The sequence below is a fragment of the Cataglyphis hispanica genome, chromosome 20, assembly GCF_021464435.1.
Source record: "Cataglyphis hispanica isolate Lineage 1 chromosome 20, ULB_Chis1_1.0, whole genome shotgun sequence".
Lineage (NCBI taxonomy): Eukaryota > Metazoa > Arthropoda > Insecta > Hymenoptera > Formicidae > Cataglyphis > Cataglyphis hispanica.
This window is the reverse complement of record NC_065973.1, coordinates 367,754-391,933: the sequence shown is the minus strand read 5'-3', so window position 1 is coordinate 391,933 and position 24,180 is coordinate 367,754. Positions and strand designations below refer to the sequence as shown.

Here is a 24,180-nt window from a genome sequence, read left to right as displayed (position 1 = left end):
CTGTGTATAGCAGCCGCTGAAGGGTGGCGATGGAGGAGGAGGAGAAAGAGGGAGGTACAGCGGCTCTTCGCACACATTTCGTCCCCATACCACCCGTTCTTCCACCATGGTATATGATAATTTTACGGTAGCCCGTCTAGCGGATTCCGTGACAAAAAGGCGAGCGTACCCTCGGGCCTCCGGACCGGCAAGCACTTTTCCAGACGACGACGACATATTCGCTGATTCATTCGCTCAGGGCCAAGCCGCGAAGGTGAAGGATATGAACGCGGCGAGAGTTACGTGTTCGGACTGCCAACTTATATCGATCGTATTGTATCGTCCGATGCGATGAGACTCGTTTAACAAATTGAAAAAGAAAATCGAGAATTTAATTCAATATTAAATACGCTTATAAAATGTAAAATAAATCTTACACAGCGTGTATAATTTTTAATTTCCGAAATATTTCTCGTTACTCTTCTTTGTCTACGTCAAAAAATAATAAATTAAGCAATAAAATTGATTTCTCTTTAATATTTTTCTATTCTGATATAACAAGCACATTTTTAAACAAGTTTTTATTTTCATAAACTTTTGTATCATACAGTTAAGAACGTGAATGTCATTGTAAAACAAGTTGGTTCATATAAAATAATGTTTTGAGATTAAATTATATTATACAAGGTAAGGTTTTATTTTAACTCATAAATTAATTTTATATCTCAAAAGATTAAAAGTTGTGCGCGATATCAAATTCATGAATCTTGACATGTATTTTCATTAACTTTTGATCCGTCCAGTTCATTCTTAAACTTAGATTTTTTAAACAATTATAATCGTAAAAATATCTCTTGGATAAGAAAAAAATGATGGATAAAATAGACTTTAGGCTCCTTTGGGATTATGCTGACGGATAAATGGCAGCGGAAGTGTCTTTGATCGTTCTGGAAAAATCACCATCGTCCAACGCGTGCGGTGCACAAAATCGACGGCGGCGGTGTTAAAAGTCGTGAAGAATGATGAAATCGAAAAGTAACTTGTCCACAGTCTAGGCACGTAGTCTCGCAGGGACGTTCGCTATCTTGGGTTAGACATAGACGAATGAATCATAAAAATATGCGACATCAAAATTATAGAAATGCGCGCTTTCTTCCAGATTGACGATATCGCGATCGTTTTGTATAATTGATGAAATGATGGTACATTGGTTTATTGTACTATATTTTTTTCTATTTTTTATACATCCTTTTTAAAAGAAAAAAAATATCTCTATTGCCTATATTGGGTCCTTGTCGAATTCGGCAAAGTTTGACGTTGTAAAACACATTTCTGACGGCGACGGATTCGCAGTTGCATTGCGACAACGCGTAAGAAATGTAGTTTACTCGAGTGGACAATGACTGCTCGAGTAGTCGGGGCACGTATCGCGCACGCCAAGAGGGACATCGTGGTCGCTGCTTCACTCTCGACGAGGACGAATGAATCGAGAGAGGTGCTTGACATTACAATTATCGGATAAACGTGGCGCGGGCAACATTACGTCCGTCTTAAGCCAAAGAAAACGGATGACGCGCTTCTGTTGGAGGAGCTACGGCGATTAGCCGAAAGAGCATTCCGTGATTTATGAATGTTGGGACGGACAGAAATGATAGAGAGAAAAGGAGAAAGAGAAACCGATTTCGCGATAAAATGAGAATATTCAACCAGAAATATGCGAGATGAACTCGATATTCAATGAATAAAAATCGAAGAGCGGGAGCGCGCGTTAATTATCGCGGAATACGATTTGTTTCAACGATGTAACGTTCTCTGCGTTATCGAACGCTAATAAATCATTAGCTCGCCACCTGGAAAAGCTTAAGTCATAATAGAGCTCTTATCATCGGATTATAATGTTGAGACGTATAATTAAACTTGAATGTAACCTGGCGCGACAGTACTTTGAAAGCGTCGCTTCTGTCGTTGACATTGCCGTCCATGAAGGATGCGCGAGATATACTCGCGTATACGCAATTATACAAGTACTTTAGGATTGCGCATATATATATATATATATATATATATATATATATATATATGTATGTGTGTGTATATGTATATGTGGTCGCGCGCATCGGGAGTCGATGTGTTGTCACGTTAAAGGCTATAACGAGTCCTCGTGCGGCGCGATAATTACAAGCCTCGGGTACCCGCGGAAAGCACGCGCGGATTGCGTTATGACATGATTATTGTAGCCCTGCCCCAGCAATATGGTGTAACATGCCTCGCAATATACTCGCCGGCGATGTGTCACGTCGCGGTGCGTCCACTTTATACGCAATTACAACGCGGCATAATTTTGTTCGAGAACGTGAAGTGATATGAAACGTTCGACCTATTGACAGAAATTGTGCTCGTCAGACGAGGAGATTTTTTTCTTTTTCTCTCTCTCTCTCTTTATACGTCCACAGTTGTTTTTCTTTTTTTTTTTTTCACAGAATAAAATAAACCTTATATTTGTGTTATGATTTTCAACAATCGTGTAATGATAAATTCGCCGAGTAGCAAATAATTTTAGCACGCAAGTAGTACGAGTCTAAAATTTAGACGGCACGCAGCACCGTAGACATCGTGAAATCTACAAGCAACGGACATAGTTTGCATTTCACTTTGACGTGAAATCTTCAAATCTTCAAATTGAGCGAGAAATCGTACAATTAATACATAACGGCTCTTTCTCTTTCTCTCTATAGTCAACTGGCAAGGTCAAAGGTTGATAAAGATCGTTATAACAATTATACGCGCATGGAGAGCGGATTGTGGATTATGACATGATTATTATGGGTGGTGTCCCAGTCCCGGTGTAACGGCACAGTTACAATACACTACCCGGTAATACGTCAAGCTGTACGTCTACTCCATGTGCCGTTGCATACCAGCTACGCGACATGCAACTACTCTCTTCTCTCTCTCTCTCTCTCTCTCTCGGAGTCGGACAGAGAAAATGAGAGAGTCATGCGATGAGAGACGCGTAGATGCGGGCTTGCCCGATGAGGAATGAGGAGGAAGGTGGCACGACACATGGCGGACAAATTTACCGTGTGTAGCTTCCTCTCTTCTCTTCGTGCTTTACATTTTTCTACATAATTTTGATTACGGTTCTCTTCGCGCAGATATTTTATATACAAGGTATATATCGTTCATATACTTATACGATCGAAGATCGCGTATAAGGGAAAGTGATCGTATCCGTAACGATTTCTTGATATTTTTAGAATTCCTGCTTTATTCCTTTTTATCACAAATAAGTTGCTTACAAATGAGATAAGTTTTTATATAATTAAAATGTATACAATTCATAAATCTTAACTTTATTTCCTAACGATTCTTTTTTGTTCAGAAATTGTCCTGAAAGTACAACGACTGCGTAACAAATAACGATGAATATTATACACTCATTTCAATAATTGTAACTTTTTTCGTATTTGTACTCTTCTCTTCCAACTTAACTGAATTTATTTATATATCGCGAGAAAAGCAATCTTGAAACATTCTTATATATTCTTTTCATAAGCAAGATAAAATGTGCTATCGTTCTCGTCAATGTTTGACAACGTAATTTCTTGACACATATCTCCTTATGTTTTATTTATTTTTTTCTTGCAACGCGCGGGAGAGTGTCGTTGAAGTCTAACTATAGAGTTGCTGCACTTTCCATTCGCATCAGAGTGCGAAGTGAAATATAACGCACTCAAAGGACAGGAATGAGAAGATATTGGCGCCCGGGGCAAGAATCCATGAGATTCTATGGTTTTATCGCATTAGTGGTATTTTTCCACGAGTCGGAAAATATCTTATAGTTTTATACGCGACTTAGGAATTGCTATAAAATACCTATCACTGTTTTATAATAATCAAAATATTGGAAACAACTGTACAAGAAGCGTCTCAAGGAGAATGGAGAGAGATCTCTCGCTTAAAAAAATAACAAAAAAAATTAAATGAGAGACGCGAAATTATCTCGTTCTAAAGGAGTTCTGGAGATAGCAGATCTTATCAATGCACTTTGATTTAATCTATAATTGAGCGTATCATCGAGCTGCGCAAAAAAAAGCTAAACGGTAACGTCGTTTGTGCTCGCGCGTATGTATGTGTAAGATAGGCGAAACATGGGCTAATTCACGGTATGTAAGCTCATAAAAATTCAACGCCCCTCTCGGAATTCATACGCGTTGTCGCGTCGCGTCCCATCCCGTCGCCCCGATGCGGCGCGTCGCGACCGCATTTAAAAAGGGCAAACAAAAGCCGCGTCACACATCGCAGCACCTCCCTTCTTCCCTTGAAGAATGTCCACGCGCTCCCCGTGTGTGTACGCGCCTCCGCAGAGAATTATACGCAGCGAAATGCAGTGTCCGGGGGACGTTTCCAGGCCGAGATCAAAAAATCTTGGTCTTTATATATTGTGGAGCCCACTTTGAAGCCCAAACACTGAAAAGTGCATCGATACGGTTGTGTACATTGCAATGGCGAGGTATAAAGAGACATTGTGCGACTGCAATTAGTCCTACGATTGTGCGAAGAAATCGCGTCCATTTCGATAATATTCCTTGATAAAAGTTTTTAGATTACAAGTTATCATTCTATTTATAGATAACACCAACTTTCTCTCCTTCCCTCTCTCTTTCTCTCTTTCTTCAAGATTTTCTAAGACCGGCGTATATTATACGCAAAATATTACGAGGTATTCGGAAAGATGTACATTTCATTAATATAAACTGCTGAAACATTTTACGATGAAATGAATATTCAATGCAATTTGAACGACGAGACGGTAAAAAGGATTTCATAGAAGACTGATTCTGCGTGATTACACACATACATTGGAAGACACAAACCCTATACATTTAGAGATTCCATGCACCTTTTCAAACTGCTCGACATGCCGAGATCAAAAACACTGTTTCGACCTCTCAAGGCTTTTCAACCTCGAGCTTTCGAGTTTAATTACCTGCACATCACTATCATGCACTTCACTGTCATGTGTCACCGGAACCGTGAAGACCGGAAATAATTGTCGCTCGCCGTTAAAATCTCTGAATATGATTGTTAAGCATATCGATATAATTATATGCCGCAGTTTAATTAAAAGTTTTATATTTCATAAATTAGTTTCTGATGGAAGAGAGTTGATTTTGTCAAAACGGCATTTTATCTCCATCGCTTATCATACATTAATAATAATAAATGATGTCCATGTTTTATTACAGTATAAAAAGAAATATAGTAAACAGAGTTGTCACTGTTGTTGTAACATAATACAACAGCCTAGTTTGTTTACTGTATTTAAAATTGTTAGTGATATTTATGTCGTTAAATATCTCGTTTGTAATATTTTTAGGATCAGTCGGCTACTGCGTCAGTCAGATTATATTAGCGTGCTTGAAAATAGCACGTGGTTCATACGACCTTTCTATGTTACTTTACAAAAGTGGTTCTTCAAAGGCATTTCTCGTGTAAATGCGTTTTGCGTGCAAGGGCAAGCCGAATCCGGCGCGACTCAGCCTGATATTCCATCATCATCACCGCTCGACATTCACTTATGAATCTTTCGCTGCTATAAAAGCGAGAGCGCGTTCTCCGGCTCACTCAGAGTTCTCGTCTATTTTAAGTGTAACGGGTGTTAGCAGATGCAGGGTCGGATGATGCTCGTACCTATCTTAGATGCCCGAAATTGTTCCACGTTCGATCGTCTCTTGCTATGTTCGGTGAAGCAAAAACGATAGGAAGCAACGTGCTCGTTTCAGCGAAACTCCATAAAGATACTTAATCCCGAGCTGTATCGGATGTACTGCGCGTAGTTTATCGGGGCAACATGCAAGAAAAAAAATGGAAAACTACAAGCAAACACTATAAAAATAAAAATAAGAATTGAGAGACGCTGAGTATTACAGAGCGATCTCCTTCATCCACTTTTTCAAGAGAGAAAGAGGGAGAAAGAAGCAGGAAAATAAATTAAAATCTGATTTTCTCACAACTTTAAGATTAATATTTTTCAACTTTTTATAAAAGAGTGAGTTAGAGATCACTGTCGCAAAGCTTCAATTTTAACTTTGATGATTGCTTTTTTTATACATTACATATCTATGTATATGCATCGTTGTTATATGTACGCGTCTTCTTCCGTTACTTACAAGGGTCTTTTTCTGTTCTTTAGAAACTTGTGGCTAAAATTCGCATCTCTTTCTTTACATGTCATCAAGAGCTTTAAGGATGCTGCGGAAATAAATGGCGGTTTCGTCTGGCAGTTTTATCTTCTGGTGAGTGAATTTTGAGAGCTGAAATAATATATTTGAGATCCGTGTGTGTATATATACGCATACGAGAAAAAAGAGAGAAAGAAAGTCTGTATTTAATTTTACGCGCCCTCTCAAACACTTAATCCGGCGCGTAACTTTAAGACAATCTTAACTCGTGGCTTAGTTACGGAGACATTTGGCACAAAGGCTTGAAATATTACAGAGGAAGGTAATATTGGAGCAAATTCCGGTGCAAGTAGAGTCATTGCTCAGTTTGCTCGAAACGACGTTTTAAAATATTAAATTTACTTGATAATAAAAAATATAATTAATCTATTCAGTTCGTTAGCCTTGATTAACTCTCGAATACATTCTCAACATTTCTCATAACATACTTTATACTTAGAAATCTCACGTTCGACAATATTTTCTTTTAGCATCTTTCAATCCTTACTATAAACATTACAAAAATAAATGCTAAAAAATATAATAAGATAGAAAAATTAAAATGTAATATTAAAGGGTTAAATCACCGAGAGATACAAATCATTAGAATGAAAATTGTATGGAATAAAAGTTTTTCGTGATTTCCGTTTTTGCGTAATCTGTCTTTGTGTGAACATATCTCAAAAAATTAAAATCACGCTGTGACGATTTTGATTTTGCTCAACCTGAGATCCTCTGAAAATATATACTTTTCTCTTTCTCTCAGAACACTCGGCGCTTCGTCGTATCGCTACAACGAGTTTCCCGATGCTGCGCCTCTTCGTTCGTGCACACAAGGTGGTGGTGAATGAAGGAAAAGAGGGGGCAAGAGGGAAAAGCTGATAGGCCACACCGAGACACGTTAATGAGTTTTTCGAGGGACGTGCCGGGCGCAGAGACGATCGACAAGAGGCGGGAATTAGAGGTGCGAGAAAGCTACGAGCTGGGGGGTCGTCTGGTAACAAAGGAGGAAAAGCGGGAAAAGGCGGGATAACGAGAGAGAGAGAGAGAGAGAGAGAGAAGGAGAGAGAAAAAAGATAATCGCGAAATCGAGGGATGCACGCGAGGGGGCTGCTCAAGATCGATTCCTCAGTTTTAAATTTAAATAAACGCCAGCTCGCGTAGCCGATAAGGGCCCTACCTCGCAATAGACGCGCGCGAGAACCCCTCTCGTTTTAGTGGCAATTTTTCTTTCCGCGCGCAGCCAGACTGTTTGCCGCGACAGACTCCGAGAACACTCCGACAAGATCAATATCATGAGAAAATCCGATCGTCATTACACTAATACTCACATCTGCCGGAGATTTTCGTAGTACTTTACGACGCAGCGATAAACGCAATTCCAGCGCAATTGAGAAACATTAAGGGCAGGATATGTTTAATAGTGCCATTTTGCATTCGCAGAGATGGCTACGAACCGCATTAAAAACATTAACAGTTAAAAACATAAAGCGTTTAAAAAATATCGATATACGATCGATAATATTTTGATGATATTCATCTCGATAATGATTGATATGTCGAATTTTATCTTATTACCGGAGAGATGAAAAGTTAGTTTGTTTCTTTCTTTTTTTAACAAAATGGGATTCATTACGTTGAAGGGATTAATATCGTGAACAATACTCCAAGAGAGGCACTTTCGTGCAATGTAATAGCCGGTCGATGCGAGACTAGAAATTTAATGATAAGAGAGCGACGATATATATCTGTTGTAAAGTAACAATTAATTTTAAATTTATCGATAAATTTTCGCGAGGGTCATGAAATCGCATTTTCACTGGTCGGGAAAGCAGATGATTTCCAGGCTTTACTCGGATAAATCGAAATCGATGGATTCAAATGCCGATCTGTAATATCGGCGCCCACGTGGCGTGTGCTACAAGCAGAATTCCAATTTCCTCGGGCGTTGGACAATTAAATTACAATCGGCAAACACGATAAGCACGATCGTTTCGATCAGAATGGATGTTGTAGGCTAGCATTTAAATCAAAATGTTGGACCCTTTTTTTTCGAAAGAGAAAAAAAGAACAAATAAAAACACTATTTCCTTCCCGCCGCTCTCTCCGTCCCGCATCCACGCCATGTTTATCGATGTATAGATCAATATTTTCCGTATCATAGGCGCTAAATCTTGTTTCATCAAAAGTCGCGCGACCCATTAATGATTTCATACAAAAATGATACTGTAATTGATGCGATACTACCCACTTTTGTGCGTGAGAAGCTGTAAATATTTAACAAATTTTCTGTATAATCTTTTTTTTTCCTGCACCGGATTTCTCGTTAAAAATCGTTTAGTGAGGAGTGCGAAAGGGCGATAAAAACACGTTTCGAAAGACAATCTTCTAAAATCAACATTTAGTTATTTGCGAACGTATATTCATCTCTTGCACGTAATCGAAACAAACAGTATCCTCGTACTCGGTTTCATCGCTGCGGTTCCGTCAAAAGAATCGCAGCGAAACGCGATGGGCGGTATGGAATTAATGATCGTATCATAATAAATTTTTATTCGAGAAAAGAATAGCGCGCGCGCGTGTATTTTTGCAACTCTCACATTTTTCTCATTAATGCGAGATTTATTTATCGGAGAAGATATCCATTAAAAGATTGGAGAAATACATTTTACGCATAAAATTATTCTAAAACAAAGCAAAGTCCTCCCTCGTGATCGTACAATTGTCGGCAATTATCCACCGCGTGGATTCCTTTCTCTCTCAGTTAAGATTTTTAGCATCAGCGCGTCAATAAGGCCGCACCTTTACGTAATTCCATCTCCGAGTTTGCAGGTGGCTTAATTTTTGCCGTAACACGTCTGTCGTTGCGCACCGGTCCGCGTCTCGCCGAGATACGGCACGGATTTTTCTCGTTGCTGATTTTAATAACAGATTGCTACTGGAAGCACCGAGGGTGGAAAACGCAGGACGAGGAGGCAGAGGGAAACGTTAGCACCGGGGAGACAAGAAGAGGAGGAAAGGGGTGAAGGAAAAAGAGACAGAGAGAGAGAGAGAGAGAGAGAGCGAGAAAAGGATCGTGCCTGAGTCACTGCTTATACGTGACTACGGCGACGCCGTTGCCGCCACCCCCTTTCGCCACCTCCGATATAACCATTCCTACCATCTCCCCGTGCCGCATTCTCTGCAATGTTTCGCCGTTACATTCTCCCCTCGAATGCGATACCTATACTTGCCTACGCGAACGACGGACACGTTCGAATAAATTAAAACGATTCTTTTCGTGACCTGCAACCTCATCTCAGCCCTTGTCCCGCCCTCGTCTAGCCAGTATCTTTGGTGGCGGGTGAGAGGGCAATAAATAAAATTAGCACGAACCCCGTGACGAATCGCACCAAGTTCCCGTTACTACTGTCTACCTGCGTGCGAATAGTTTATCGCGTCCCCTCCGTTTATTGCAAATCGGATTCTGGAATAGATCAAACCATTTGTCGCGTTGGCGTGTTGTCGGTCGGCGAATGCCGAATAAACGCGAATCTCAATCCGTGAAGACTGGCTATGATTTAAAAACGCACAAGATACGTTTGTACAAATGTTTAACTTGTATTTATCATTTATAAATTTTGATGACTGAATTCATGAAATTATTAACTTAAAAAAAAAATAATAATTTCATATAAATGAATATAAATGAATATAAATATGAAGTCAAAATTGGATTTTCTATTATTCATGTCTCGATTTAATTTCATTTGTATCAAAAATCCTTTCAAGTATCCTCTCGATTGAAATTATTTGGGATGTTGCCGTGAAATTTTATGAAAATGAGAGGTTGAGCATTTTCGGGAACTTTATTCAAAAATTCTAGTTTACACACTCGCGTTTCTTAATGGAAATTTATGCAGAACGCGCTACACGTAATTTCGGCTTTCTCCCCTTCATCAACAAGTCCGTCTGTCCGAGTCGGAAATGGCGACTTTATCATTCTAAATTCGCGCTAACTAATGAAAGTCAAAAATTATATTCTTTAGCGGAACGTTATGTTGCCGGAAATGATGTACTTTGACGAGATACGCATATCGTTTTGCATTCTCGTAAATTAGAGCGCATACATAAAATTATGCTCCGCGTGATTATCATAAAGAACTGATTAAAAGTCGTGAACAATGCCGAGAAGGAAAAGCACGATATGTAAATATTTTTTTCAGCAAACAAAAAAAAAAAAAAATATGGCAAAAACTGTACACAATTCTTGAACTAGAATTATCATGTTAACTGCAACGTAAAAATGAAAAAAAAAAAAAAAAAAAAACGACGGTATTTACGAGGGATGTATGCGTTATGATATTATAACTTTACAAGTATAATACGCGCGAATAAAATATCTAAATATAAACGTATACATTTGTCCTTCTCTCCTACCTATATACCTTCCCCGAATATCAACACTTGCAGAATATTAATAATTATACCAACGATACAATGTTTGCTTTTCCGTTAACTGTATTAATAACTGCAACAAGGGAGTTCAATTGTGTTTACTGAAATTACATTTGCTGGCAAACAAATGCGTCGTCATAAATGCGGCAGTGCGATCGCATTGCCACGCATTCGAGAATGAAAATAGATTTCGCGAGACGTTTGCAGGCGTATGGCAACGATATATTTGTGCGACACACAACGCGAGTTGTCTCTATAATTATCCTACAATATATATTCACCGCGTTATACGTCACGTTGCACGAAGCTGTACGAGGAATAAAACGGCGGCATCGAGGGAGGGCTGAAAAACCTATTCGTATATATAATGCTTTTTCAGGCCCGTAAACTTGTAATGTCGTCAGACCAAGAGGATCGCCGGTAGATGCTTGTAATCTGTCCGACCGATTTAATTAATCTCCGTTTGAACGCATAAAAACGCGCAAAGAGCGTTACGTTGATCTCTTAGCTCTGCAAAACTCTGCTATATTCCCTCCATCTAAAAATATGTCGTCTAGTTATCATCGCTAAAATGCTCCATTACTTTATTATTGATTGTTGATTTTTATATGTAAAATATTATTATTTTCTTATATATCAAACAAAAAACATTCGTATCGTATTCATAACTCTTAATGATATCCTGTACACCGATAGCAAAATAGGTCCTACGGCTATTTAGAAAAACTTTATATTGCGAATGGAACGTAAAAATTCCTCCGGCCTGACAAAATATTCAGAGTCGGCACACACGACCGATTCCTCGTTACTACTGAAACTCGTGCTGATGTTATTGACCCAATGAAATACCCTGTGATACGCAAACAAGTTATAATATAAAATAGCCACGGGTCAATGAAAAAGCTAATATTAAAAGTGTTTCTCTTGAATGAGTTGATACGAGCGATTGAAACGAGAAATTGAATAAAAATGTGTACTGCTTAATTGCCAAATAGATATATAATTCACAATAAATTTATAATTTATACAATAGGTATACATATAATTCATATTACTAAATATACAATGTTTATTATGAGATTTTGCGGACACTAGCTATTAATCTTCAGCACCGATCGTTGAAACAAATTTGTCTAAATGCATTATTGTCTAATTTGCATAATAACAGATTAATCGTTCTACTATATAATTACATTATATAGGCTTAATACATATAATTAAACTGAATGATTATTATAATGATATAGAGGGATTGCAAAGTGTTCAAAAATATTTGCATTAATAAAGATAGTATTATATAAAACCTTATTTTATTTCTGATATTTGCATTCTATATAGAATTGCATTACTCTTTCAGTACATACCGAATTCCGGCATTATATTGTGTCTTATTTCTCGCGAAAATACACGATGCATCTAAAGCGAACATTTGCAAAGCGCAACAACAATTTTCTAGCCAATTTCTTATATAATTTCTCGTCGCGACGACAATAATAAGACATATTGTAGACAATTGCATTATTACTCAATCGTAATTTATAAATTGAAAAGAGCCCAGAATAATATTCGTTGACAAAAGCCTTTGTTAAGTTACATTGCCACAAATAAAATTAAAGAACGCCTAAAAGGATAATCTATGGTGTATCCGCGTTGAGAACAGCGGCAAATATCTCTTTCCTTTCTTTGTCATCAGCTTTCAAGAGACGTCTCATTCGTATCGTAATTACAAGGGATTTTTCTGACACGCTGTTGAATTAATAAATTAATTACATGTATATAAATCGTCAATCTTTGTTATTTTCTTATTTATATTTTCGCCGCATCTTCCGCGTGCGCAGTTTCGGTTTGAATCTTACGTGAAAACTCGAGAGAGCTGTCTTAAGAATACGAAGATTATGTTTCGCATAAGCCCCGACAAACTTCCGCCTCCATCGTTTCTCATCATCTCTTTGTAGCCGACTTAAAAGGCGGATGCAATTTTACTTTACAGATAATTAATAATTAAATATTGCAAAGCTTTCAAAGGTAGCGCAATACGGCATGAGAGACCATAATCGTCATTTCTTCATTGGATACTATAATACCTTCTGTTTCTCGCTATATACTTTAAGTGTGACCAAAAAAAAAAAAAAAATCATAATTAATAATTCTAAAAAAATATTTCCTTCAGATTTAAATGTCAGATTTTATTTCAAACAATAGAACACAATCTTGACAAGTAGATTTTTTTAAAATCTTTTCTCCGTATTATATTCAAATTGAAAATATAAACTTTTCCCAAAATACACTCTTCAAATCAATTAATCTTATTCAGACAATCTATAGATAATAAATTAGGATACCACTTAAACTGAAGAAACTAAAAAAGAACAATGCTAAAAAAAATTAAACACTATAAACTTTTGCATCTATAATTAATCGGTATGAGATTCGCGAATAAAACCTTAAAAATAACAAAATGTGCAAAAAGGACGATTCACTTCGATATGCGGCGAAAGCTCTTACTCGAATACGACGGAAGCAGAGGCAAAACAAGCGTCGTGGTGAGCGCGAGCGTGTCATGGGGAAGAGGCACGTGCCCGGTATTTAGGAGGAGCAGTAACGTAACAATAGGCAAGTACAGGGGTAGAAACGGCGTAATGGTGTGTCGCGGTTCGCCCGAGCTTACTTTTATGTCTCACCGGGGAACCCCGATGCCGTCTCTTCTTTCTCTTCTCTTCCCCTCTCTATGTCCCCCTGACACGCGCAGTCACACATGATTGTGACTTTCAACGCCCCATTCGCTACTTTTCCCGTTGCCGTCTCCCTCTTTTCTTTTCTCTCGTTCACTTGCACGTTTATTTTAGCCCAGCGGGAAACAGCCTAGAAGCATAGGAGTGAAAAAGAGAGAGAGGGAGAAAGAGAGGCGAAATACCCGGTAAAGACCGCTTTGTCGCCAGTTTCCTTTCTATGTTATTAAATTGTATGTTGTTAAACCCCTTTCTGGAGTATCGTACTGTATTCCGGTGCCACAGTTGCTACTTAGAGGCTACCTTACAGCTGTAGCAGCCTATACGTTATTTGTCGACAGATACCTTTACTCCCGCGAGAAATCTGATTGACTAAAATCTAGTTATGTGATCTCTTTTTTTTTTATTTTTCCGTGACTTTTAAATGAAAACAATATCGACTTGTAAAATAAAATTTTTGGATTGTAGTTTATTCGTTTATTGTATACTCAACGATATGACACGAGAAAATATTTTTTCGTCAAGTATTAATATGTACGTGTGTGTGTGAATGCATTTATTACATATTACGAGTGATTATTTTCATGTGTCGTATAATGTAAAAACGTCTTGGACAGATCATTTTCGGTACAATAAAAAAAAGAAAAATGGATAAAATGTGTACTTACAGTCGACCGAAACTTTAATCTGCTTGCTGACTGTGGGTGGTATGCCGTTGCTAGCAATGCATAAATATGCACCCATATCCAGTCTCGAAATCTTTGCCATTTCCAGTGTTTCACCTTCCCATTCCGCCACTGAAAACCACGATCGTATCGTCCCGTTATATGAATGCAAATCGATCGGTTGCGGTTAATTATTTCGCACATTGACATATATTTTTAATTACTCCATTACGTTTGAAAATGATGATATACTGCTTCACGCTTGCCGAAGCATAAAGTTTCGTTGTACGAAATTAATATTAATATTACCGGATAAAGTTTTGTTGATCGATATCTTGGAACCGTCGTCTCGTTTCCAACGAATACTAGGCGTTGGACTTCCGGTCGCTTTGCAGGTGAGAGTCACATTGGCGCCCTCGCGAACGATTGCGTCCGACGAACTTTGCGAATCGTCGATGTTCGGTGGCACTGTAACAATGAAAACGTAGAGTTTAATCGATTGTAAAAGGTCATACAAAATTTATTCATTTTTTTATTTGCAATCATCTCGATTTATAGATCGCTAAAAATGATCATTTTCTATGCATACTCTGTCGTCAATCGTGAATATTGTATCCAAATATATATTATTCGTATCTCTAATTATTTAGAATTAATGTAGCTAACAATTAATATAATATATATATCGCAATTGTGAATATATACAAGCCATTAATATATATATATATAGACAAATATTGACACACATGTGCAGAGAAACGCGATTCAATTGACAATAGAAAACGATTTTCATTGATAAATTTAAAAGAAGCGAGTACCACGTATATACGGGAATAGCAGGTAAGAAATGGCGCACAGATAAGAGGCGAGTTGGAAGGAAACGCCCGTGAAAAACTCGTAATCACTCGTAATGATAAGAAGCGCCTTCTCCGCTGTAAGAGAAATGTTCTGAAGGATTGGCGGGGACTCTGGGAAAGTCTTGTCACGTTTTATCCCAGATATGGAAAGAACGGAGCGGACTACGTTTTCGCCGCGGTTCTTTCAAGCCCTCCGCTATTTTGCATGCCCTTGACGGATTCTTCCTTCCGTCCTTCTCTTCCTCTCCTTCGGCAATTACTAAACGGGCTTAACATCGAGATGAAACGGAATCCTACGTTAACGTAATAACCGATGAAAAATCAAACCGATGCACGATTTTCCTGCGAGGAGAGACCGTTCAATCAGATTCGAATCAATTTGCACTACAAGAAGATCGCGATAAGATTTGTAGATACAAAAGACGCAATTTTATGTTTTGATAAATATTTCGATATATATTAAAAGATTATTCTATTAAATCAATATTCAGAGAATGATTCTACTTTCTTTGCGTTGAGAATGAGGAAGAAAATATTATTACCGAAAGATTTCTTTCATTTCATTTGATCTTTAATATGATTTTTATGCCGAAATTAAAGCGACATGATAATATTATTGAGTTGGAGCGCAGAATGTAGTACACGTGGTACACATAACGTTTATTCATAATTTATGAATGCCGCGCACTTGCGTCAAAGAGTTTAAAGTGACATTACTCGCTAAAAATTAAGCGGCAAGTATTAAGCAGAAACGGCACTTTTACAGTTTCTACCGCACACGTGTTCGTTATCGCCGGCACGATACACATATTGCAAAGAGAGAGAGAGAGAGAGAAAAAGAAGAAAGAGAGGGAGAAAGAGGGAAAGGTACGTTTGGGAGAAGTTATATATATGTATATAGAAGCAATATATTTATTATATAAATTCCCCGCTCTTATATACATATAATATAAATAAATGATGAAAACTTCATTTCTTTTTAAGCGTGCATAAAAGAATAAATTATATAAATCACAGCTGTAATTTATAGCGATCATCGCGTTATCGACAACTCTATTTAATTGCGCTATGACAGCGATATCTCGCATCTACATATATTGACCACGTCATCGCTGCTCTTGAATTAAAGCGTGCGTGCGTACGTGCGCACAAGAGAGAGGCGTATAATTCAATTATATCGTCGTCGTGGTAACGAATAATATTAGTAGAGGGACATACGTCGTCTGCAACGTCGACGTTGATCAACCTGGAAATGCAAGTCGCTGAATTGGCTGATATGCTTAAATCATATCGCACGAGTTATATGCGAATATGACACATTAGCCAAAATCACTCTTCTTCTTCATATACTAATTAATTAATCGGCACTTGCGGCACGATCGACACGTTGCAAGAGTGATCATATGATTACCATATAATTGATTACAATAATTTAACGTGACACATTATCAAGTTAATGATAGTGCTAATTAAAGTCAACTCTGTTCTTTTCGAATGAAGAATAAAATAAATTTTTTTTCTGCACAGAAAAAATATCAATGTAGATGTAATTAGGACGATTGAGACTATCAAATCGCAAAGGAGAGAGAGAGACAGGAAAAAAGAAGCTTTTTCAAGATGAAACTTAAAATGTATGTCGATTATAACGGAATATGTGAAAAAAAAATTAATCTCGGTTGCCACGAGTAAAGTTCAATAAATCAATAATTTTTATGATGATGTTCACGGAAATAGTAAAATTGCGAGAGCAAAGATAGCCATTTTACATATTTACGAATAAATCCGTCCGCGTATCTAATTTCTCTATACTATTCATGTCTCACAATACCTACACGTCACGTTTAACGTTCGAGGAAATCATCCATTTATTTCTAACTTTAGATATAGAATCGGATTTCTTAAATAATAATTCAAGAGTCACTTTAATTACAGTTCTTGCATATATTTCGAGAGAAATCGTAAACGAAATAAAGTAAATTTCAAAAGAAGAAATTAAAAATTGTCACAATAGGGAATTTCTAAATATATGCGATGAAGAAAAATATTTTCTATATGGTAGATTTTTATAGAAAGAAAAGCAAAAAGTTAATTAATTTACCGATAATGGAAATTAACTTAAAATTAGATTATTATGATTTGCACATGCACACAACAATATTTACAATTATATAATAGATGTAACGATATACATATTTTAAATCTTTTATTCTTGTATTTTATTATTATTGTATTTTTATTTTACTGTAATTATTTTATTATTTTATTGTATCTCCATTATTCCTTGCACGTATCTCTCTATACGATTATTACAAACGTAAAATTATCTTGTCTGATATTCTGCATTGTTATAACGATCGGGTGGATAAAATGGAATATTACACGATGTTTTTTAACAATAAAATATTTCTTTCTCTCTCTCTCTCTCTCCCACACAAAATTAATTATGATACCATTATCGGCGATATAATTATTAATTCTATTATTAGGAGATTATTTGTAAAGGACTGTTCATAAATTATTCCCCGTTTGATAATCTCTAACAATCAAATTGAAGAAGAAAAAAAATCTCTTTCTCCAATCTTTTTGTTCAGCAATAGTGGCATGGTCACCGGATACAAGGGAACGCCGCCAATCCTATGAATTACCGCAGGTGTCCGTCGATATCTCGCATTAATGCTAATGCGGGGTGTTGCCGAATTGTTGAACAAGGGCAGATTGAATGCGCGCGCGCGCGCGCGCACGAGGGGGAAAGGGGTCGGTCTCACCCCCCTCGGTCTCTGCACAGCGTTACACCGTAGTCGCGTAACGGTCTGTTGATGCATTATTCAAGCGCAAACGCCGCGCGTGTTACCGCGTCGCTGTTGTGCGTTAACTTGTCCTAAAGTCTCCGGCAGCAACGTTCGAGAGACGTTCGCTCGAGGAGAGATCGCTCGCAACGACGCGACGATGCCAGTCTGCGGAGGATAACCTGAGGGTAAACACACGCGCGCGAACAACGTGCCGATAACTACCCCGATATTTTCCCTTCGACGTGTACAAAAATATACATTACGCGTGTGTATCGCGCGTCTGAATATCCAAATATTGACGATTCTAAACGGGATTGTCATTTTATCGTCGTATCGAGGCCCCTGAATCTCTTTCAGGTTTTTCCGAGACAAAAGAAAAATATTTTATCTCGTTTCGAAAAATGACGAATCTGGCTGATGCATGCTGTTTTAGTAATGTCACGCTCTCTAGAATGAAATTAATGGCAGTAGTATCCAGACACACACACACACACACACACACACATACACACAGTTTTAAATGTAGATTTCAGAATCAATCATAGAATTGGAAAACATTTTTTTTTTTTGCGGTAGAGAAAGATGCGAATCTAACAAATAGGAGAGAGAAATAGAGAGAGAGAGAGAGAGAGAGAGAGAGAGAGAGAGAGAGATGCATCGTCGTTGTAATAATTCTAAACGTTGCTTTGTTTCGACTGCATATTACAATTAACATTCAAAAGAGGGAATTGTACCGGGGATAATTATCGAGTTCCGTCGTGAATGAAGTCATTGTAAACTGTAGATTGCTAATTACGGTATGCCCTTAGAGAATCTAACATCAAACTCATCCCATAATACATAATACGATACGCTTCTTGATTGATATAACCGGTATAATTTGTGCGCTTGGTAATACAGAAATTCGATTTAAAAAGGATATAGCATTTAAATGAAAAACTCCCACACATATGCGACATACACATACAAATGTCAACAAATGTTTTTCTTATATGAATTTATTTTTCTAATCTTTTCATACAAATCATTTTAATTGAGTAATATGCAAAAATGTGGAAAAACATTTCAAATAGGATTTACTTTTTTTTTAAAGAAACATTTAAAAAATAAAGGAGGCACTTTTTTTTTGTATAAATTTTTTTCTTTAAATCTAAAATTATATTTAAAAAAATTAAAAAAATTGCCCTGAAAATAGGATATCCAACAATAAGTTGTTTGTCTCGTAAGTGGCTCTTAAGATACGAAAGATATATTTCTCTCGTTATTATTTATAGCAGTTTCCGAGAAAACAGTCTGTAAAACAATTTGGCTCATCCTGCGTATATAACGTGGAGTGAATGCAAGAGGAATTTTCAGCGCCATCAAAAGACGCGGTGGTACATTATATTGTCTGCTTCTCAGTTTCGCGGCTTCTTTACCAGTTTTAAGCCGGCCAATTCGCCTTTAAATCGAATAAAAGTCAGATGGTCCCGGGCTTCTTCCGCTTTATTTACGGAGATGCGCTGGTCGACCGCAAGAGCGGCGGAGAGACCAAGAAGGGGATTCCGTAACTAAATAGAGAGACGGCAACAAGGGATATATGATATCCGATACGTTCACCTAGTCACAAAGTTAGCGATATCATCACCGAATGTTTGCATCGTGGCTAAGAATATCGATTTTTCAACGCTACCACATATATATTCTCGCGGTATATTTTAGCGAGAATCAAAACGAGATGCAATCTTTCTATTCAAAATCTCTCCTTTAAATTCTTATTTATTCATTGGATTTATAATGAATCAGATTTATATATAAAGATTAAATATCAAGTTTCACGCATCCTTTTTCTATTCAATAAAAAATCGTTCCGCTCGACGAACTATTACTACACGGTTATCTCGCGCGGCAAATAATACCTAAAGAGACAGTATAATACTTAAAATACGTCGGCGAGGCTCGTTATATGCGCGAAATGTAGTCATGGCAGATCGCCATTGTGTCGGGGCATTATCGACATTATCAGTCGAGAGTGTCGTGTGGGAATGCCGCGCCGGCAAATCTTGCGTGTGTTTGCGCAACGGAGGGCAAGAGTCCCGCGGAAACAATTAATCTAGCCCGCTGATTACTCTCCACCGACGCATCCGTCCCCGAGTATCGTCGCTCTCGCTTCAACGGCCTGGCTGTAGCCGAGATGTCAAAACTCGAGATATTAATATGTTCTCCCCGACTGGCAGAGAGATGGCTGCGGCGAGCGCCTCGGGGCCTTATTGATATACTCTCTTCCGATGAAATTATTATGATTCCGTTGTTGCTCTTATGTGTAAGATTAGCAGGACGTTGTGTTCTCTCGCTCTCTCTCTCTCTCTCTCTCTAAATATAAATCTGTTTAGATGGCTGCGATAAAATGCTTACGCTCTGTTTCGCGCAAAACTTTGCGACGGTAAGCTGACTCCATTACGCGAAATGAGATTTATTCGAAGGATCTAATGGGTTCACAGTGCGATACAATAAGATCGTAAATAACAATCGATCGGGGAATGTTGTCTGCTAATGGTGCAACAGAATTAACGCAAAACGTATATGAGATAATTCTTTTTCTTCTTGGAAACAATAAAACATGACAGGCTATCGTGATATCGAAAGAAATATGAGTCTTTGTTTATAAAAATAATTATTTCTCATAAAAGAATGTATATTTCTCTCTACTTTTTAATAAAATGCAGTTATAATTTATTGATAGTTTAAAACTTGAAATTAATAAAAGAATGAGTAATTATTAAAAATTCAAAGTATATTTTTCGGACAATAATGCAAACATGTCTTTCCGATTTAATTACTATTGCCATTTTAATATAATATTAATATTAATATAATATTAATATAATATTTTAATATAATACTATAGAAATATATATAAATAAAATTAAGCAATATTTTAATGATACGTCAATGTATTTTTCAAATCTACGCGTTCTCACCTACAACGTGTAGATAGCCATATTGCGTTTTGGCGGCGGCAGTGTTAATCTGGCACATGTACTTTCCCTTGTCCTCCTCGTGCACGTCGTTGATATGTAGGAACCAGGTCCTGTGCTTATCGTGCGACACGGATATTCTGGGGTTCCTGGTAATAACGTGATTCTGTACCGTCAGGATAGCGCTCTTGTCGAAAAGCATCCAGGCCACCTGAAACGGACGGATATCATATTATATCGTAAATAGTTTACAGAGTCGCGTATATAATAGGAAATTGCTATACTTTGCAATATGGCGTTTTCCGCAGATATTTTTCAAGTTAAAAATTATGCATCTATTCGTGAAAATATTGCCTGATTTCTGTCTTATCTTCTGATTAATACAAGAGTCTCGTGTCTGTATATTTTATCCCGAATAAAAATTCCCCGAAAACTTTGGCAATCTCGACTGGATGGATGCATATTTTCTTAGTTGTGCCGTAAACTCTGGATATCGTGGAAAATGAAGAATAAAGATGTACAGTGACGATACGAAGAAAGGAACGCGGAACAAGGAGAAATGAGATTCATGAATCCGGGACGGATGATCAATGATACTTTCAAGCACTGAGCGATCTACAAACCTACTATGGTTATAGATATTCACCAAGCGGGATAAATCGCTCCGGGATTTCGCGAGTATCCTTTACAGAATATCCTCCATGATATACGTACTAACGCGCAATATATATATATATATATATATATATATATATATATATATATATATATATATATGCATATTGTGATGTGCGTTTGATGTTTTATACGAGCAAAGTTTTCCCCTGACGAATAAAAGCTTGGTCAAGCTCCCGTCAAGCCCCATCATTGAAATGACCGCTTATTGAGATTCCGGGCTGTTGCCTTCTGCATAGTAGCGTTGAATGACGCCGATTGTTATTATCATTGAAATATGTAGCCGTCTTCTCTCTTCGAGGAAGAAAACAAAATAAGAGAGGCAGAGATAAGTAGAAAGTATTGCGACAACGGGATGCGGAAGTGAGTGCTTCGGAGATATTTAGCCGATTTTCCCATTCACGTCGAAGAAAGTGAAGGCCGACGACGAGCGGTAACAAAGGCAAACGAGAAAGAGAGACGAGGAAAGAATAAAGAGGAATTCTGATCTCTCTCGGTCGCGCTCGCTCGCGAAAAGTCTCTGGAGAAATAAGAAGGGGCAGCGAGAGTTCTTTCGCTCGGGCACGAGGAACCGTTGCACTTACTTCAACACAGCCCGTCCCCTTTTCACAATGTGCAAATGCACCGCGTTGTACAGACAGGCTATATTGTGCCATCGTGATAACTCTCTGCGCGATGTTAACCCGCGATGTTGGCGAGAAGCTTGCGCGATTAAAGTAAAACAGAACGACGCTCGGAAAATTTTACCGTCTTTTATTCTAAATATACGATTACAATTATTGTATACACAATTCTGTTATTATTATAGTGTATCTATACTAATTTATCATATAAAAATACAATTATATATAATTTAGCTAACAAACTAAAGTTGTGAATACATACTTGAAGCGATTTTTAACGGAATCGAGATTAAATATATAGAAGAGAATGAGATTTTTCTATAGCCGTAAGTTACGCGATGGAAACGCGTAACTGTTCGCTTCGAAGAACCAAGGAGATCGTTTCGTAATCGTTTCTCGTGTCTTTCGAGCGTAAGCGAATTTTCGTTCACCATTTATCCAGTCGCTTTTGCCATGGCGGATATCAGCGGTTATCTTCGCAGAAATCCATACGAATCTAGACGAGGAATTCTCGGCTTTCCATGAAATTGTACGAATACCGAGAAACGCAGTTGACATCATTTGCACTTTCGTCATTTGCCTTTCCGGCGCTCAAGCTGCGGTTAATTACTTTTCTTTCTATGAAAATTAAGTCCGTAATTTCAACTACGTGTTAAGTGGAAAAGATCTTCTAATTATAATTTTAAGTTATATTATATACAGTTTGACTGCTCTCTCTCTCTCTCTCTCGCTCATGAAAAAGACGTTCCAGTTTTTAATTATTTTCTCTATCACATGATTCGATCTATTTTCATAAAGGTGACAATTCTTTAGAGAATACAACGCCTTTCCTTTGCATGCAAATTATATACGCGTTAAGATAATCATTAATCATAAAATAATTTAGGTAAAATTTCACTTTACAAAAATACATTTACTTTATCGGTGTTGGAAAAATTTATCGAGAACAAAAGGAAAATATTAAGCATATCTGATGTACTACTTCTCATACGTTTGGAGGAACTCCTTCAATTTTATAATATTTTTTCGAAAATTCTTGGAGAAGATCCAAATATCAAAAGATATGAGTAAGGATAGGAAGTCCATGCTTATTCTGAAATAATAGGCGTCCTTCATTCGATTCTTTTAATCTTTCTGGTTTGTGGATCAAAGAGAATATTATTATACAATTTTCTTCAATTGCCATTATAATAGCATTAACTTGAATTCACTTTTTCTCATCGTTTTTATCGTACTCAATACTAGAATATAAACGCGCGTTACGCGCGCGTCATTTATTTTATGTGCGTGTGTGTGTGTGTATGTATATAATTACTTACATATTAATTCCAGTTTTCTCAAAATAAATTAAATAAAAATTACACACCCATTTAATATTTAAACTATCAAATGTATCGCTCAGTTATGACAAGCTTTTATTGATATCAAGTAATGTTCAATGCATCGAGATAACCAATTAGCATCGCGAAAAAGAGGTAACAATATTGCCAGTATTGATTTAATAAACTTTGTAATATATTAATTGATAATTTAATAATTGATTTATAATTCAAAATACATGTATAATTTAATATTTCGTTTGTATATACGTCATAGTATGGAAAATATTTCGGCAACGAATAATCAAAACATAACACGGCCTTGACGACATAAACATTAGCGCGCTATTCTTAACGTGTTATGGCTAACAACTTTATTATTCTCACGACGACACTCGAACAGTAAGGAAGTAGAACGCGAGACATTCCATCAAATTTCTCTACTCAACGCGATCGCGACAAGTATCGGGAAATAATTTAATATCATAAATAAGTATCTATCTTTCACACACTTTAAATTTTGAATAATACGTAATTATATCATAATGGATAAATTCCGAAGCGCGTATTTTGCGTGACGTTTTAATCAAGAATCGAAATGATTAGAATCAAAATTGTAAATTATTGTTTATCGCGATCTTTCTCTTTTTATAAACAATAATTATTTCTTTCAAAATTTGATTTTTAATTATATTTTATCCCATATTTTATCGTTATTCGATTTTTTAATAATTTAAATATGATTCGACTTGAGAACGCGTAATAAAATAGTCAGGTTCGAATAATGATTAATATAATAATAAGCTCCCTGATATATTAATCGTTTATTAAATAATTAATCTATAAAATACTTGTATTATTTAACACACCGTATATACGTTACATATTTTCGGCCGCGTAAACAATAACATTGTACTCGGCCTTGG

The 24,180-nt window shown here is 37.0% G+C and overlaps 1 protein-coding gene and 1 long non-coding RNA gene across 3 annotated transcripts in view; one reads left to right on the top strand and one right to left on the bottom strand.

The window, feature by feature from the left end:
- The window catches only part of LOC126857037 (uncharacterized), a 75,201-nt gene extending 62,450 nt beyond the window's left edge, over window positions 1-12,751 (top strand). Inside the window, exons 3-4 of the long non-coding RNA XR_007688437.1 lie at window positions 6,176-6,278; window positions 6,970-12,751. This is a non-coding gene — a long non-coding RNA (uncharacterized LOC126857037). The remainder of the gene's footprint in view (window positions 1-6,175; window positions 6,279-6,969) is intronic.
- The window catches only part of LOC126857012 (lachesin-like), a 194,548-nt gene that overhangs the window by 45,794 nt on the left and 124,574 nt on the right, over window positions 1-24,180 (bottom strand). For both annotated transcript variants that reach the window (XM_050606079.1, XM_050606078.1), the window contains 3 exons: window positions 20,641-20,848; window positions 14,344-14,502; window positions 14,038-14,166 (listed from right to left, as the gene is read on the bottom strand). In XM_050606079.1, coding sequence (XP_050462036.1) covers window positions 14,038-14,166; window positions 14,344-14,502; window positions 20,641-20,839 — 487 coding nt within the window. In that variant the 5' untranslated portion in view covers window positions 20,840-20,848. The remainder of the gene's footprint in view (window positions 1-14,037; window positions 14,167-14,343; window positions 14,503-20,640; window positions 20,849-24,180) is intronic.